Source organism: Corvus brachyrhynchos, unplaced genomic scaffold, assembly GCF_000691975.1.
Source record: "Corvus brachyrhynchos isolate BGI_N302 unplaced genomic scaffold, ASM69197v1 scaffold17, whole genome shotgun sequence".
Taxonomy (NCBI): domain Eukaryota; kingdom Metazoa; phylum Chordata; class Aves; order Passeriformes; family Corvidae; genus Corvus; species Corvus brachyrhynchos.
The window spans coordinates 11,979,751-11,997,118 of record NW_008240046.1 but is presented as its reverse complement, the minus strand read 5'-3'; the positions used below and the strand labels follow the sequence as shown (position 1 = coordinate 11,997,118).

Below are 17,368 nucleotides of genomic sequence, written 5' to 3'. Positions count from 1 at the left end.
TAACCAATAAGCAATCTTCCAGTCTTTATTTTGACTCATAAGCTTTTGCGTCCTGTTGAGGAGGGGAATGAATGGGTGGGTGTCTGAATGCTAGCCAAGGCTAACCCACCACACCTTCTAACAGGCTGTACTTTTCTGACTGTGTTATGTGCAGGCACATCAAATGTGGACAAAGAACCTCATAGAGAAAATACTGGTACCAAATCTTCCATGCTGCAAGAATGCAGGTAGCAATTTGCAGCACTGTGCTTCTGTGACCTACAGGTTTTCCCTGATCTTAAACTGCTCTGTTTATTCATTCTTCATGACCTCTGGCTTACTTCATGTGGTGTGTTGCATGCTGCTAAATGCTTTCTTTTAACTTGCTGGAGTTTAGCAAGGAGGAGGCTGTGTAGAATCTAGCCAAATCACAGAGAAGTAGGTGGAATCTTCACTTGTGACCTTGGATGAGTTGTGATCATTCATCTTGGGAGCGTGCATTTTCCTTGACACGTTGATGAATGAATATAGGTGTGGTGCTTTGGTGGCTACTTAGTGTTAATGTCTATTAGTTATTACAACATCACTGATTTTCTGTTATTGAAAGACATATTATCCTGGTAGGGAAGATTATGGTTTCTTAGGAGGCAGGCTTTGTATTCCGTTTGGGATAATTCATTCATGCAAAATGTCTTGTAGTGAAGGATCCCAAATGATGGCTGTGGAACAAAGCAGTTGTTGCTGTTTAGTGAACACTAGGTTGCAGAAACCAAGCAAGGTATGCTTGATAGAGGTGGCATCAAAGCAATCGGTCTGTCTCTGAAAAACAGCTATGGTCTCTGTCTCACAAATGCTGTTAATCTTCTATACCTGTGTGAGAAAGAGTCCACAGAAGGATTTTAAGCTGGAGTCTTCCTCAGGATTTGTTCTTGGAAGCCTAGATTTTGGGCATGAAGCTATAGTAGCCTAGTTTGGGCATGAAATTTAGTATCAGGCCCTAAAATTCCTCTCTGATGACTGGGGAGATCTCTGAGCTCTGCAGCTGTCCAGCTGATGATATATTTTGAAATTGAGACATACTGTGTTATATTTTTTTTGTGTAGATGAGGGCTGTTGGGGACTACAAATAGCCTGTTTTTTTTCAGAATAGTTTTCTGCATAAAGGTTAATCATGTTGTGATGGTGTGTGTTTAGAAAGAGAGAAGCTCTTGCTAAGAAAAGCCTTTCTTAAGAAAAACAGTTTTTCAGAATGAGTTGTGTACTTCTTTATTGTCCTTCTGTTGCATCAGATCCACTTTAGCCTTGTTTTGCTTTTTGGTTTTTTTTTCTTGCTGTAATTGATGATTTTATTGAAGAATCCAAGCTGCATTCTATGGACTATCAGAAGCCTGTCTTGTCATTGTGTCTCTTGGCTGACATAGCTGCCGAACATGTTGTGTGTCTTCTGTCAGCACAGGCAGATAGGCTTCCACTTAGGCAAGAGACTGAATAAAAGTGGGTTTTCACTGTTACAAGCATTTGTAAAAACAAAGATTCATTAACCAGTGGAGTGCTCACAGAAATCCAATACTGAACACATAGCTCGCTGGGTGAAAAGGAAATGCTAATCACAATCTGGTAGAAAACTAATTTCCTAGAGAACATCCTCCAAAGTTTGTTATGATGCTAAGTCTCGGTGACATAATTAGGCCTCAAAGATGCTAGACCTCTAATTTCTTCTTTCTTGGGTATATATCTTTCTGTCTCACTGCAATGTTTCTGCTGCCTTTTATTAACATCATCACTATTGCCAGCTGCTGGCAGGATGTTGCAATGTTTGTTTTGCAGTGTTCCCTACTGCTTTCCCAATGGCTTTTCATCTTCTCCTTGGTGTCTCACAGGTGTTTTTGGCGTTTGTTTTTTTCCTGTAGAAGGAGTAATCAGCAGTTAGAAGTACAGATTTTTGACTCAGAATCACAAATAGTCACTTCATCTAATTATTGGTCCAATAAAGGCAACAAACTGCAAGACTTTTTGTAAATATGAGGGTATAATTTTTCAGCTGATTTCCATTTTAAAAAGACAAAAGGTGAGTCTTCATCCTACGTGCTTGCCTCCTTCCTAGGATGTCACCTGAACAAAAGAGGGGACTGATGATTGTATAATTTTCCTATGTGTTTGCAAGACTGGTTATATATCTGCTGCTTTCTGTCACAAACCATTACAAACATTAGCAAGAGTGACAAAGTTCATTTCCAGTTGTTTACTGTGCAGAAAGATGTAAGTCAGCATTTATGATAAAGTCTCTGCTGGGAGATTGCAGGAACAAAGTGCCAAAATTTACTCCCCTTGATGCCAAGGGTCACAAAAACCTTACTTTTGATGTTCTGAGCTTTCTGTGTTTTTTATATTAGTTGTTTTATTTATGCTGCTTGTTGATTTACTAAAAATACTTGTGCAGTCAGTGCAGTCGTTTTTGGTACAAAGCAAAGAGGACAAATATGACTATGGCCGTAAAAACCATTTGTGCTTTATTCAGGCGGTGAAGTTTCATGAATTGGCTGTGAACCATGCTGCCTCTACCAAAACTCTGACCGAAAGGTTTCTGTGCACCCACTTTGAGAAACAGATGCTCAGTAGCCCTGCAGAAGTGAGAAGAGACCCTGGATCCTCCCGAGGCAGGAGGGGAAGCAGTGTTTGTGGTGGGTTTGGTACTGTGTCTACCCAAGCACTTTACAAATTGAGGCACAAATACTGGCACTGCCAGTTGTGTTATTGGCACCCTTTAGCCTGTGCCTGAGCATTCCACAGTTAGATCCGTAAAGGCCATTTGAGCTGAGAAGTGTCAGTGTGCTTTGCAGTGCTGCTGTTGATCAGAGGTCTGTATGGGCTCTGGTTTTTGTAAGCCCTTGAAGCCATCAACCCAGCTGAAAAAAGGTATTCTCTACTTGGCCCTTCAGTTGTCATGTTGGACAACACTGGAGCAGTTCTCTGTGGCAAAATGGTGTTGAGCACCTGAAAACAGGTTGAGAAAGATGATACCGAGAAAATCCATCTATCCCAAATCAGCAAAAAGGTGTTTTTTCTCTTGATGGTGCTTTGTCTTTTCCTTCTGAGGTGTGCAAAGAAGGTTCTCACTCCTCACTTGGTTTGAGCCAAGTGAGGGCAGGAAAGTAGCACTGTTTCCTCTGGCTGGCCTGCCATCAGGAAATGCTAGCAGGCAGCCTCTCCATATGAGTGTTTTTGACTCTGTGTATTTTCTTGGCAGGAAGCTATGCCAGTGGCCTGCGTGGCAGCTCCGCCTCCTGCTCTTTCTGGCCAACTTTTCTGCGCACTCGGCTTACTGCAACTGCAGTGCCGGGTACAGGCAGCGCCAGTTCCGCAGCAGGGATCAAGGCTCAGAGCAGGAGGCTGAGAGGCGATGATGGAGGTCATGGAAGTACTCTCAGGGAGACCCCAGCTGCTTCCCTGGGGAGCTGGGGTCATCGCTCTGCTGTTGACAATTGTGACTGTGTGCTCCCTGCCCTCCCTGATGGAATACTGGAGGCGATGGCGGATGATGAACCCAATCCCGGGTATCAGCCCCTGCTATCCTGTGCTGGGAAATGCCCTGCTCTTAGATGGGACAGGAGAAGGTAATGCCAACTTACACTGTAGCCCAGCTGTGAGGCCCCTGCACTGCTTGGGCTTGCTGGAGGAGCCAGTGGTGGTGAGGTGCTTGTTTGGCTGAGTTGTGGCTGGCTGGAGAAGGGAAGTGGGGTGTCAGAGGATATGCTGTTGCCTTTAAATCTCTCTGGGCCTGTGGGCAATCTGCAGAGGGGAACAGTGTGAGGAGTGGGCAGTGAAGAGGAAAGGAGAGGAACTGTGTAAATGTGGCATTATTATTGGTCTCAAAGATTAACTAGAGGTTAAATCTGACAGCAGCTGCTGCTGGGCTCAGACCGTTAAGTTGTTGGTAGGGTGGAGCATGAATGCTGCGGAATGTGTTTTTGCGAGAGGGAGGTGTGCTGGGGGCTCTTGCAGGAAGTGCTGTTTCACAAAATTAAACACTGTGTCCTCATGACTCTTTGCTGTGATCCAAACAAAACTTGAAACAATTATCTTCCCCCAAGGGAACATGTGCAAGGGACTTCAGCATGCCAAGTTGCTTTTACCCAGACTCATTTCCAAATCATCTGTGACTTAGATTTATGTGTTAGATGCAAAAGAACTTGCTGAGTATTTACAGTACATCCCTCAAAGGCAAATCTTTTTGTTCTGGTACTGATTAATGGGATCTTCTTTTTGCCAGGTGCTTGAGAGAGCACTAATGTGCTAGATGTTCCCTTTCCATTTGGTACTCATTTTTTAACAGGAACATATTTCTTAAGGAGTTTGTGGTATGAAAGCATTTCTGGGTCTGCTGTCAGTGGCCCACACTCTTCTGTGTGTGTTTGTGATGCCTGTGTAAGTCAGTTCTGCTCTGTGCACATGTGTTGCTGGCTGCTGGCTGTGCTGCCATGTATGCTGCCAGAAAAGAGAATAATGGGCCATGGGGGCATGGTGGAGTCAAGTGTGAGTACAGCATTGGCAAACAAATTGCCCAGTGCTGACCCATGCTGAGACACAGTGCCTCTGTTCACAAGGCACACTGTCATATCTGTCCTCTGGATCCAATCCCATATCTAAGTACAAATATGAGAGATCTGTGGTAGATGTGAGGACAAGCAGCTTTCCACAAAGTTGATTTTGAGGAAGCAGTAGGAGGATCATAGGATGTACATACGAGCTGGACTGAGAGATGAATCTTTTTTTATTTTTTTCCTCTTTTTAAAAAATCTTCTTAAAAAAACCAAACCAGAACATTGCTCTCTCTCCAGAAAGCGTGGAAACTCTGATGTTCTGTGTAGTCTCCAATCTCATTTGTTAGCAGGAATTGCATAGCTCCTATGCTTTAATTAAGGAATCACAAAGCTCCCATGTCCAGCCATCTTTGTTCTTGTTTATTTATGTAGAAGTGAGTGAAGTTTGGGGTTTGTAGTCTTTTTCATTAAAAATATGACAAAAAAACCTTTAAAAAAGGGTAAGGTTTTATAACAGAAAGGAAAATAACTTTTCCCATGATGGGGATTTTTTTGTTGGTATTGGTAGACAATTTCTGGAAAATGTGCTATTTTAATCATGGCAATGTTAGGAAAAATATTTTAAAAATAGCAAAATAATCTGACACTCTTAATCGTGTTGGAGGAGGTGTCATTAGAACTTTTCCTAAGACTAGGGAATAAGCTGTATGTGGGCATCTGTTAGGAAACTTCTTTTTTTTCTCCTTTTTTTTTCTTCTTTGATTTGGGGACCTTTGAATTTTCAGCTCTGCAGAGGCTTGTAAAGGTATCATTTGTTGTTTAAGCTTGTTTCTGAAAGGGCAAAGAAGTGTTTAATCCTTTTTAATTCAGAGAGTGGCCCCCACCTCTAATATTGCAGAATGAACCTGAATTGTCCTCTGTGATGAGATAGTATCAAAGGCCTTTTTGAATCAAATAAAGCACCATCTACTACTCTTCCCTTGCCAACAGATTCAGCTATCTCCCATGCTTTCTGTATAGCTAAACTGACAAGACATGGAATGGATAAGTGTATAATAATGTGGGAGGAGAATTCGCTGGGTTGCTGAGCTCACTGGTATGAAGTCCAACAGGCAACTGGACAGCAGTGGTATCCCTTGGGTTGATCTGTGGCAGAAATGATGTTGTGAGTCTGTCCCCTAAGAGATTAGGATACCTGGATGGTAAAATCCACATTTGCAAAATATGATGCTGCTTGGTCATAGCAGCAGGTTAAAACGACAACAAAATCAAATTGCAAGGCATGTGGTATAAAAGAGTTCATTACAGAAGCCTTATTTTATAAACCCCCCTTGTTGAAGCTCTACTCTGATTTTCTATTCCAGGTTTTTTTAAACAGCTTCAATTTTATTCTGAAGAGTTCAGAAGTTGGCCATTGTTCAAACTTTGGATAGGACCATTGCCTGTCATGGTTTTGTATCACCCTGACAGTGTGGAGGTGAGTGTGCTGGTCTCCTGTCTGTTCCACTGTCATGCAGAGCGGTGTCCAAGCTGTTAGTTTCTGTTAACATAATTTTTGTTAAAAAGGGCTTGGACTGATTTGCTTTGGGGTGGTCCTCTGAGTTAGTGCTAAAGAAAGGCATAAAGGGAAGGAATATAAGAAGGCCTAGTCAGAGAGGATTGGGGGAATACTGAAGATGACCAGCACCAAAGCAGCATCTCCTTTAGCTTTGTTTTCACATGTGTGAAAGCTTCTGCTTGCGAGATCAGACCAAACAAACAGATAGCAGGGAAGATGGGACCACTGAAATAAGGATAGAACATCATGAAATTCAGGTTGCTATGCTTGTGTCTCTTTGACAGACTTCTGCATTAGAACTTGGTGGGTCTGTTTTGATGCCATGAAATGTAGTCATTAGTTTTGCTGCTGACAGTGATTGTCCTTGCACTAGGAAGACAGTATTGTTTCTCTGCTGGAGTGTTTATTGAAGAAAAAATGAAGAAATCTCTCTCCATCTAACAAGTGATATTTTTTCCTCTCCATTCATTTTTTTTCTGACAGGTTATTCTGAACAGTTCAAAACATATAGAAAAATCGTACCTGTATGACTTCCTGCATCCATGGCTGGGCACTGGACTTCTGACAAGGTATAAGGTACAATGAAATGCAGGGGCACTGCTGTCTTTTTGAAATGTTCAGGATATATGATAGGAAGAGGTCTTGGTGGCAGGGATGCTGTGTGTATTTCTGAACAAAGAGATCGTGTGCGTTGCTTATCTCAGCTGGTCATTCTGCAGACCAGTAGGATGGGCCTGAGGTTGGTGATGCTTTGGGTTAGGATCAGAGAGTGCACCCTTTCCTTCATTTCATTCATGAAGTGGAGGATCATGAGAAGTGAGACTGAGTAAGAGCATAAGTCAGGAGTGGAGAGACGGAGGAGCAGTGGTGTAAGGGTTTGGTGTCCTCCAGTCTTGGAAGAGTAAAGGAAGGATTGGTCTGGATGATGGAGATATTCAAGAGTCAGAGCAAGGTGAGTATAGAGTGGCATTGGTGCCTTTGAACCTTGTCTGAGTTTTTGCAAAAAGGTCAAGGTCTCCATGTTAGTAGTGAAGCTTTGTTGCTTGTTTGGAGCCCTCAGAGATGGATTCCTCTCTTTTTACAATACCATGGTATTGTAAAAGCCAGCCGTGATCATGTGGTGTGGGAAGTGCAACTTCCTGTGCGAGGATGAGGCATGTGTTTATCCTGAGTTTTGTTTACAGCCTTTAGGAAGGCAGTAAGTAATCAGTAGCAATGTGCAGAGGTGAGGTCCACGGGCATCAGGCATGGTTTATCCTCACTGTTCTTCCTTAGTCGTTGTTTTTTCTTCCATAGACTTACAGAGGTATTTTGGCTTCCTTGTGCTTGCAAAAATGTAATGCAGGAGAATGTTCCAGCCTCTGCTGGTTAGGGGCAGCAGTGGCAGACAGCAAGCAAATAAGCTGGCCTGTGGAGTGCCTCAATAGCAAGTTAACAGGGGCAGTGGTGTGATGGTTTTACCATGTAAGCAGAAGTGCCAGCTGTGTGCCTGTGGGGCAAGTGATTTAGAAAAAGTGAACAAGGACCCCAAGGAAGCTGGTGTCACTCACTGTGGCTCCATGCTTGTCACTGGCATGTGGGAAGTGATCGCTTGTCTCCAGGAAGTAGATTTTAGCCAGGCCTTGAGGCAGTCATTTTCACAACTTCCCTAGGCCCTAGTTCTCTGCAGGCCTCATTTCATGGTCAGCAGATAAAGACAAGCACAACTATTGATTCAGAGAAGTGGTGGGGTGGGTTGAGGCCTTGATGCTGAATAGCTCTTTTGGCCTCTGGCTGGCTTCTGCTTGGTCCCTCTGAGCCTGTACACTGGCCAACAAGGATGTATTGTCTGGAGGCTTGTTGGCATCTCTGTTGAGACCAGCTGGAGAAATGGTGGCTTTTGCTTCCAAGAGATCTGAAACAAGAAATATTTACATTTGCTTCTTCTGTGGAGTGCTGTGAACAGCTTGAAGAGACATCTACAGTGTGTCCACCTCTTCCAGGCTGCAGTATTTACTGTGTACTTCCTGTAATGATGAGGGTTTTATTTTTGACTCGGAGTTTTTTGGCCTTCCTTCTCCCCATTAATTTACAGCACTGGAGACAAGTGGCGGTCACGGAGGAAGATGATAACTCCCACATTCCACTTTGCAATCTTGAATGACTTTCTAGAGGTCATGAATGAACAAGGAAATATTTTGGTGAAGAAACTTGAGAAGCATATTGACAAGGAACCATTTGATGTCTTTATGGACATCACTCTGTGTGCCCTTGATATCATCTGTGGTAAGTCCTGTTCGGTTATTGTGGTGGGACTGTGAATGATGCAGAAGGTCATGAGTTCAGCTGTGCCAGTTTGTGTAAGATGATTGAAGAGGAATGTCCCTGCATATATGCTAAATGCATTTCCATCCTTCCCAGCCTTTTTCCCAGGGTTTATTAAGTGCATCTGTGCAGGTGAGTTTGTGGGATTGGCAGGATAGAGGTTGCAGTCCAAAGTAAAGTTGTCTTGAGGAGCAGGATTCCTGGATATAGAAATCAAAGAAAGTTCATTCCCTGCAAAGGGATATGTGTATTCACTTGTCGAAGGGATGGTGTGATGATAGATAGAAGCTGGGAGTAGTAGTAGCTTACTGTTTATGCTTGCATTCCGCTTTGCACTTGTGAGATGTTGATGTTTTCCTCCTAGAAACAGCAATGGGCAGGAATGTGGGTGCTCAGAAGAATAAGGATTCTAACTATGTTTCTGCTATTTACAGGTAAAGGCACGTTTTCCTTAGTTTGTAGCTGAGCTGGAGATGATGCTGCTGGTATCAGGAGGGAAGGCCAGGGGGTCAGAGAGGGAGGGGGTGTAAAGCACTGGAACAGACTAACCCTGAGTCACTAAATACCCTGGAGGTGTTTGAAAGACATGTACCTGTGGCACTTAGGGTTATGGTGTAGCAATGGACTATTCTGGCTTAACACTAGGTTAATAGTTGGACTCCATGATCTAAAAGGTCTTTTCCAACCTAAATTCTATGGTCTCAATGCTGACTTTTGATGGAGCTTGTTGAGACAGGTATGATACAAAACGGGAGTAGACCTGGAGGGTTTGATTATCATCGGTTCCTTGGCCTTTTCCAAATTGTACCACAAGTGGTCTTGAAGTTGGTAATAATTACTCCTCTGCAGCTAAAGCATGTGCAAGAGCTGAATAGCAATGACAATCAGCCCTTCCAAATATACTCCAGTTGTGTTTGAGCATTCTTGAAGTCTCATATTGTTCATTTTAAATACATTTTAAGTGCTTTTACATGTGGTCTGGTATCTGGACATTCAACTAGGAATGCAATACTCTCAGAAACTGTTTGAGTTCTTGGGGCAGATATTTTGGAAGCCTGTCATGAGTAGTCTTTACAACGTGGCCAGTGCTTTACTGAAGTGGGGTGTGACTGGACTGGATGACTTAATAGGACTGTTTCAAGAGGATTCCAACTAAATGAGAATATGCTGTCCTTCTCAGAAATCAATGCTTAAAGATATAAAACATGGTGATGCTGGGACAAGTAATATAAATTTTGAGATGGTGTAAAATCAAGAAACAATTGTGAATGGTCTTCCTTTCAAATTAGGGGTTTAAACCTACACAATATGTTAAGTTCTGCTTCATTAGGGTGGGTAGAAGTTTTTTTTTTCTTCTTGAAATGTGCTATAATTTGGGGGTTTTTGTCAAGTAATGTTACATGATATAATTGTTTTGCCTCTAGGATGAGTGATCTAATCCAACAGCGACAGAAGAGCCCTTGGCTTTGGCCTGAATTTTTGTATATATTGTTCAAAGAAGGAAGAGAGCACAAGAGGAACCTCAACATCCTTCACAATTTCACAGATAAAGTATAAAGTCCTTTTTTAAAATTTTTTTTATAATGATAATTTTCATTGTTGGAGCAAAGTTTTGCAGTCAGAGCTTCCAAATGAGGGTGAGGTTCAACCTCCTTGTTATGCTCTCTCTCTATTGGGATGCTGAGGAATTCCCTGAAAAGAAGGCAAGAGCTGACTTCCCTTTCAAGATTTCTGTTGAATTTAAACAAGGAATTAGACTACTCCAAGGAAGTGTCAGAACTTGCAGGTCCTTTGCAACTGAAACGAACAAGAGAAATTTGTGGAACTCTTGTGCTGCCCCAAAAGCTCCACATCTGGATCACCCGCAACAGCTCACAGCCAGGTTTGGAGCAGTAAGCATAGGGCTCTGCATGGTAGTGCCATTTAGTCCAGCCCTCAGAAACTGAAGCCTGTATTCATTTTCCCCTGTTCAGAACAGAACTGCTGAGACTAGCAAACACGTGCAGGTTCCCACATCAGCAGTAAGGCACTTTGACACAGAAATCATTAAGCATGCATCACTCACTTGGCATGAAATGAAGTTTTCTCTCACCTTGTTAGACTGTGGAAGTAACAGCCCTTTCTCTCACCAAATAATTCCTATGTTATTCTTGCCAAAGTTTGCCCTCCCAAATCTACTACTAGGATGTTACCAGAGAGGCTGCTTTCCCTATGCATGTACCCCATGATGTCATTGTATCAATGTCTATGACAAAGGAAAGAATCTCTGAACTTTGACTACATATAATCAGCCACATTGACTGTGTTGTTTTTAAGTACTTCATGTTTTGCTTCCTTTTATTGGAAGTTGCAGCAGTGAGGCATGAGAGAGGCTCTTAAGAGGACCTAAGGTAACACTTGCACTCCTCCCATGCTGGGCTGGTACACTGAATATAAGAAGCCAAATCTTAGAAGATGACAAAGGACCGTAAATAGTAATGTCACGTGGTGTAGGAGCCGACAGCAAGCACTGAAGGATGGGTCAATACGTGACACGTGTGCAAGTTCAGTCAGGAAAACAGTGTGTGTATATGGAACTGTATTTTTTTCTTCCATTCAGTGATTCCTCCAAACAGAATTGCATACTCCACACCCTTTTAAAATATTTTGTTGGTTTTAAGAGCAATGCCAGTTTATTGAAGGGTTCTGTTTTGGTTTTGCAACAACAGTGGCAACAATAAGAAATTTATGTCTGTTATTGGGTCTGTACTTTGACATAAAAAAGGGAAATTCATCCATTTTTCTCATACTGGAGAAAATTTGGGAAGCTTTAGTGTAGTGGGTTCAGCGATACTGTGTGTGGCCTTGATGCAAGGTTATGGGATACCCTGTCTTCTCTTCTGAGTTTTTCAGAGGTTGGAAGTGAGATCTTTCCTTAGTTATCAGATAGGATAGAGAGGACCTTATTGCTAATTAGCATGTTCACACTGTGGTGATTTTTTTGATATGCTGTTGCCATTGTTGGCATTCATGATTGGCATGTTCCAGATACTCTGGACATGTTTACACTTCTTGATGAGCCCCAAGTTGTTTATGTAGTTTGGCTATCTATTTTCTTGATCACACGAAGGCCGTTCAAGGTTTATTCTGTTGCTTGGGGCAAGAGATATTCATTACTGATACAAAAAGTCAGTTAAATTTCATGACCTAATGCTGACAGCTGTGCTAACTAGCTCATGTAGATTGCTACAGATGGATGTTGTTGTTTTGATAAGTTAGGACAAAACTGCATGAGGCAGATAGCACGCTTGTGCTGAATTTGTCATATCTCATGTAATGGTTCTATTCTCAGGTCATTGCAGAAAAAGCTGAAGAACTTAAAAGCACCAGGCAAAACAAACATGATAATGATGGCAGCTCTGAAGAAAGTGGTCCCAAAAAGAGAAAAGCATTTTTGGACATGCTGCTGAATGCCACAGATGATGAAGGAAACAAGTTGAGCTACAGGGACATTCGTGAGGAAGTGGATACTTTCATGTTTGAGGTAACCAAGGAACTCATTGGTTTATTGCTCCTTTTTTTTTTTTTGTTTTGGATGTTTTTGTCTGTTGGGGTTTTTGTTTGTTTTTCTTACCTCCAAACCCGAGATTCTGAATTTGCAGGGGGTCACTCTTGTCTTAGTTCAGGAGGTTGCTTTTAGCATGATTTTATTTTAGCCCTGGAAGCCTAAGAGGAAATCTGAATGATAGAAACATTGATGTGCCCTGGGAAAATGTTGGACAATGCATATGTGGCAGGCCCTGCCTATGTGAGCAGGTTCTACTCATGAAAGCAGGTGAGAAATAAAAGCTTAGTGGCTGACAGGGACTGTGGGCTCTTGGCTTTTGTTGCAAACCTCATTAACACTGAAGAGAGCTCTAAATAGTTTCATTTTTTTGACTTGCATTTTGTCATGTTTCCTCACATTTTTCCCTTGCTACATTTGCTGCACTCTTCTGGTTCTGTTGTCCACCGTGCATCAGTGCTTTGTCTTCTTGTAGAATCTTGTCATAGAATGGCTTGGGTTGGAAGGGACCTGAAAGATCGTCTAGTTCCAACCCTCCTGCCATAGGCAGGGATGTCATCAACTAGATTAGGTTGCCCAGGGCCCCATCCCACCTGGCCCTGGACACCTTGAGAGACAGGACATTAAAAATTTCTCTAGGCAACATGTTCCTCACTAATCTCTGAGTAAAGAATTTCTTCTTAACATCTAATCTAAATCTCTTCTCTTTTAGTTGAAAATCATTCCCTCTTGTTCTATCATTATCTGCCCATGCAAAATGTCACACTCCCTCTTTTTTTTTTTATAAGTCCTCTCTAAGTACTGAAAAGCCACAATTAGGTCTTCCTGGAGCCTTGTTGTCTCCAGGCTGAACAACTAAGTCTCTCAACCTGTCTTCATAGGAGATGTGTTCCATCCCTCTGATCATCTTTGAGGCTCTTCTTCTTGTCTGATTTCCTGTCTAATGAAGGATCTAAAGAAGATTTTTGAGTTTTCCACACACTTCCATTAGATGGACCTGAATTCTATCTCAGAAGAGCTTAATTCATAGAACTGTATTATTGCTGTTGTAACCTAGAGAAACTCTCTTCTCATTTTGCCATTTCTGTACTACAGCTGCATCCTGAACTTCACAAGTGTGCTTTTTTAGTATCAAAATCCTTTTTTGGTCAACTTTTCCCTTTTCTGTTTCCCCCTTTTTTTGTTTTTTTTCCCCCCTTCTTTTGTTCACCTTTCATCTCCCCTTTCCTTTCCCCTCCTTCCCACAGTGCTGGGAACTAGTAGTTGATTCCCTTCTCATAGAAAACCAAGTATTTTCTCCTATAGCTGCTGTACTATATATCATTTGACCATTTTTAGATAGTTCTGTAAAGGTTGTGTCCATTGTATCTCTCCTGTGATAGTCACTGGCCCCCCCCAGATGTTGACTGGACAGTAACCAAAAAGATGAATATGCATCCGATTCATTGTGTAGATAATGATAGTTCATGCAGCTCCTGAGAATCAGAAGAGAGGGATTTTGCTTAGGTTATTTCAATACTTTTCCCTTTTGGTCTGTTTTCAGCACAATTGTGGATCACCTTTTACCTTGATAGTTAGTGTGTTGAATAGAGTTATTCATTCTTGATTCTTGTTTTTCTCATGGTCATGGGACTAGTAAGTCTCACTTTTCATACTACCTGCACACCTAAGTATTTACGAAGCCCACTGGTGCATGGGAATAGAGTTGAAGTGAATGTCATTGTAAATCTGGACCTGTAGGGCCATGATACAACAGCAGCTGCTATGAACTGGGTCCTGTACTTGCTTGGACATAATCCGGAAGTTCAGAAGAAGGTTCACAGGGAATTGGACGAGGTGTTTGGTAAGTTTCCATTCCCCCTTCACTGGGATTTTGCTGCATTTGTGAGTGCAAATGTGTTAAAAGCCTAGAAGTAGAAGGGGATTTAAGAGCATGCCTTGTGGCCCTTCTGGAGCTTTCAGCAGCTAGAGGTCGTTGAGATGGTTGCAGGAAGGTCTGTAGGGGTGTACAACCAACCTTATGTCTTTGGGGCAAGATATGCATGTTCAATATATTTGTAGCACCTTCTTGTATGTAGTCTTGGTTCATGATGAGAGTTTCTCAGGAGATCCAGGATGAGTTTGTTTAGCCAAAGATGGGGAGTTTTGTTCTTGGTCATCCCTCTATTTGTTTTTGGACAGACAACACTGAGCGTTCTGTGACAATAGATGATTTGAAGAATCTTCGATACCTTGAATGTGTCGTGAAAGAAGCTCTTCGTCTCTTCCCTTCAGTTCCCATGTTTGCCCGTACCTTGAGAGAGGATTGCTGTATTCGTAAGTAGTGTTCTGTGTTTGCCATTTCCCCTCCTGTTAGCATTTCTGCATTGTTTCCCAAATAAAGGGCAGCGTTGGTTTTTTTTTACTGTTCTGCGTGTATAGGAAGTCACTTGTTTGCTGTTGTTTTGACTCTTCTTCTCCCTTTCTCTCTTCTCTTTAGAGGGTTACCAAGTACCGAGAGGTGCAAATGTCCTTGTTTTAACTTATGCCCTGCACAGAAACCCTGAGATCTTCCCTGAACCAGAGGAGTTCAGGCCTGAGCGATTCTTCCCTGAAAATTGTAAGGGAAGGCACCCATATGCTTATGTGCCCTTCTCAGCTGGTCCCAGGAACTGCATTGGTGCGTATCTGAAGAGGAAGCCCTTGTAACAGTTCTGCTTTTGGATGTGGTAACTGAGACAGCAACAAGTACTGTTGGTATAGTGTTCTTCCTCACTCCCTATCCCTGAATTCTGGGCACTGTGTGCCCTGCAAGCCTAGTATTTTAACTACCAGATTTGTTTCTTCCAAGAGATTTCCTTTCTTCCTAGGGACCAGTGTCTATCTTGCTGATATTTCTTCCTCACTGCCTCTGCAGCCTGGAAGCATGTTATTGGGCTCCTGTGTTAGGACATGATTGCTTCCAAATTTCTCATCCTTAGTGTCAGCAACACAGAATGAGAGAAGACACATGTCCTGCACCTGCTTTGCTCTGGAAACACCTCATCTGTCTCTCTCATGATATTGGATGTCCCAAGCATGCAATCTGCAACTGATGTAGTCTTTTTTGGTGTTTTCACGGTCATCCTAGAACTCGTTAGCACTTCAGATGCCACTGAGACACTTGGCATTTATGTGCGCTCCAAGTAGAGGCATTGTTGTTTATATTGTAGAACTTGTGGAAAGACTGTTCCATACGCTGATTTTAAATGCAGATGGGGAACATCCAAAGGTTATCATGCCACGTACAAGAATGGGAAATATTACTTCTTTTGGTTTCTTTGGTTTTGTTTGTTTGGTTTCGTTTCTGTTTTTGAGGGATGAGATTGATTTGTTTTGTTTTGTCTCATTGGTAGCAGGTGCCCTTTTCCATAAGAGCGGTAAACTAGGTCTTTCCTTGTTCTAAAGAGAAATCTAATTTAATATACCATGTCTAGCTAGTTCCTGAGTATGCAGGATGATGTGCAGGAGAGGTGGCTCATTAATATCATTGCAGAAGTGCATCGTGTATTTGTGTGTACGGACTTCCATCTGTGTATATGATACAGAGGGGAGAACATAAAAACTTCTGAGCACTGCATTTGTGTCCTGTCTCCATTTTTTAGTTTTTGTGAACTGTCTGGGTTGTGGCACTTGGTTTGGTTTCCCTCACATTTCTCTGTTCTCATGTTTCCTCCTTCACCTATGCTGAAGTGCAAATCAAACTTTGCCCTCTGTGCTACTAGTCTGTGTGAGGCTTAATGAGCATTGAAGGAAGGTCTGTCTGTCATTCTGTTGCAACTGCATTTCCTTTGCTCCTCTCTACATATATAGAACCATGAGATTTTTCTCTCCCCACTGTCCCTGTGCTACATCTTCTGCTCTGGTGTGCCATCCATGCCCCCTGCGTAGTCCATCCAAGAGACATGACAAGGCTGTGTTTTGTAGTAGTTCCATATGAAGTGTTGACTGTTTCCACGTTGCTGTTTGAGTTCTTTGTACTATGGGAAAGAGGATGTACTGTGGATCCTTCCAAGAAGGCCAGAGTTTTCAGGCAGAGAAAATTGCTAGTGTTAGTTGTGTCCATATGAACTCGATTTTGGCCTAAAGCTAGTTCTGTTCTTAAGTCCTGTGAGCATGCAGGTGTAGCAACAGTTGATGCAGCCTGACAATAACTATTTTTTTGTCTGCCCTGTAACTCATAGGTCAGCGCTTTGCACAAATGGAGGAGAAAACTATTCTAGCCCTCATCCTGAGGCGCTTTTGGGTGGAATCATGTCAAAAGCCAGAAGAGCTTGGTTTATCTGGAGAATTGATTCTTCGTCCAAATAATGGCATCTGGATTAAACTGAAGAGGAGACCAAATGCTGGATCAGAATGAAAGGAATTTCAGGAGTTTACTTCTGAAAGTTTTCAATCTATTTAGGCTGAGACATATTTTAAAATCAAATATTTTGAAATCAGTCCAGCAATTTGTAAAAACTATTTGTTACTGTTTCATTAAAGATGTAGTAATAGTCCTAATTGCTCTAGTTTTTTAGTGCTTGTGAACGTCATGTTAACCTTTGAAATGCAAGTCTTCAAACCTTAAATTTTTGTGCCTTATGTGCTCAGATGAAACAATTCTATTGCCACAGGGCCCCAAAAACTTAAACTGTGGTAATAACAACAGCAATGCCTGGGGTGAAGTGATTAGCTTACATGCCATAGCATTTTCCAGGTAACTGGAAGTCTCAAGTATTTGTAAGATTTTCAGGTTTCTTTGGTTCTGAAAGATACAAGTGATCATTCTTCCTCTTGGCACAATATTTTTTCTTTTTTTGGTGATGACTGCCTCTGTAAAGACCAAGCAAAAAATCTCTGATAATTTCACTCTTCCTTGGTAAACATTTACAGTAATTCTTAAGAAGGGAGCACTCTGAATTATTTTTTAGCAAACTGTACCAAAAGCATTAATCTGTATAACCATAGCAGGAACTAGACAGTGTGCAAATTACACACAGGATTTCATAATGACAGAAGCACTGTATTATTACATACTTTAAGAATAAACATCTACTATGCCTCAATGTGGACTGAAATTGTATCTGTTGAAATTGCGTGCCTGTGTGCAGGTGAATTACTGATAGATAATTATTTCTTAGCATCAGTTCCTCTATGGTGATCAATCAGCTAGATTTTACTGTGCTAAAGCTGACATGATGAGCCAATGTTCTCTTGCCTTCTACTGCCCTGAAGGCAACATACAGAGTTTTTTGATAATTGATGTTGAAGAGGAATTACAGTGATGGAATGAGGTGCCTGTGAAAGTTTCTGTCTGATTGTACCTTCAGGACAGGTAAAAATCTGCTACAGGCCATCTGGAGAATGGACTCTCCATGATTTTTGCAAGCTCTGAAGAAAAAGGCGGTGCTAAACCAAGCTGAGGTCCTCTAGCTGGTCTGG

General features: G+C 42.0%; 1 protein-coding gene across 2 annotated transcripts; it reads left to right on the top strand.

Annotated features, from left to right (window-relative positions):
- Positions 1-206: 206 nt before the first annotated feature.
- On the top strand, positions 207-16,992 carry LOC103622483 (cytochrome P450 4V2). Of its 2 annotated transcripts, XM_017744551.1 has the most exons (12): positions 207-227; positions 2,498-2,660; positions 5,885-5,997; positions 6,562-6,647; positions 8,153-8,343; positions 8,747-8,816; positions 9,807-9,933; positions 11,714-11,905; positions 13,667-13,769; positions 14,108-14,242; positions 14,406-14,585; positions 16,129-16,992. In XM_017744551.1, exons 1-12 carry the CDS (start codon positions 222-224, stop codon positions 16,302-16,304), a joined length of 1,542 nt encoding a protein of 513 aa, XP_017600040.1. In that variant the 5' UTR covers positions 207-221; the 3' UTR covers positions 16,305-16,992. The 2 variants fall into 2 exon arrangements, with proteins under 2 accessions (XP_017600040.1, XP_008639675.1); XM_008641453.2 differs by lacking the exons at positions 207-227; positions 2,498-2,660 and adding an exon at positions 3,288-3,593.
- The last annotated feature ends 376 nt before the right edge of the window (positions 16,993-17,368 follow it).

Coding starts and splice junctions, on each gene's coding strand:
- LOC103622483 (XM_008641453.2), top strand. CDS start 3,380: ATGATGGAGGTCATGGAAGTACTCTCAGGGAGACCCCAGCTGCTTCCC. Junction 8,344..8,746: donor TGCCCTTGATATCATCTGTG/GTAAGTCCTGTT, acceptor TTTTCCTCCTAG/AAACAGCAATGGGCAGGAAT. Junction 14,586..16,128: donor TGGTCCCAGGAACTGCATTG/GTGCGTATCTGA, acceptor TGTAACTCATAG/GTCAGCGCTTTGCACAAATG.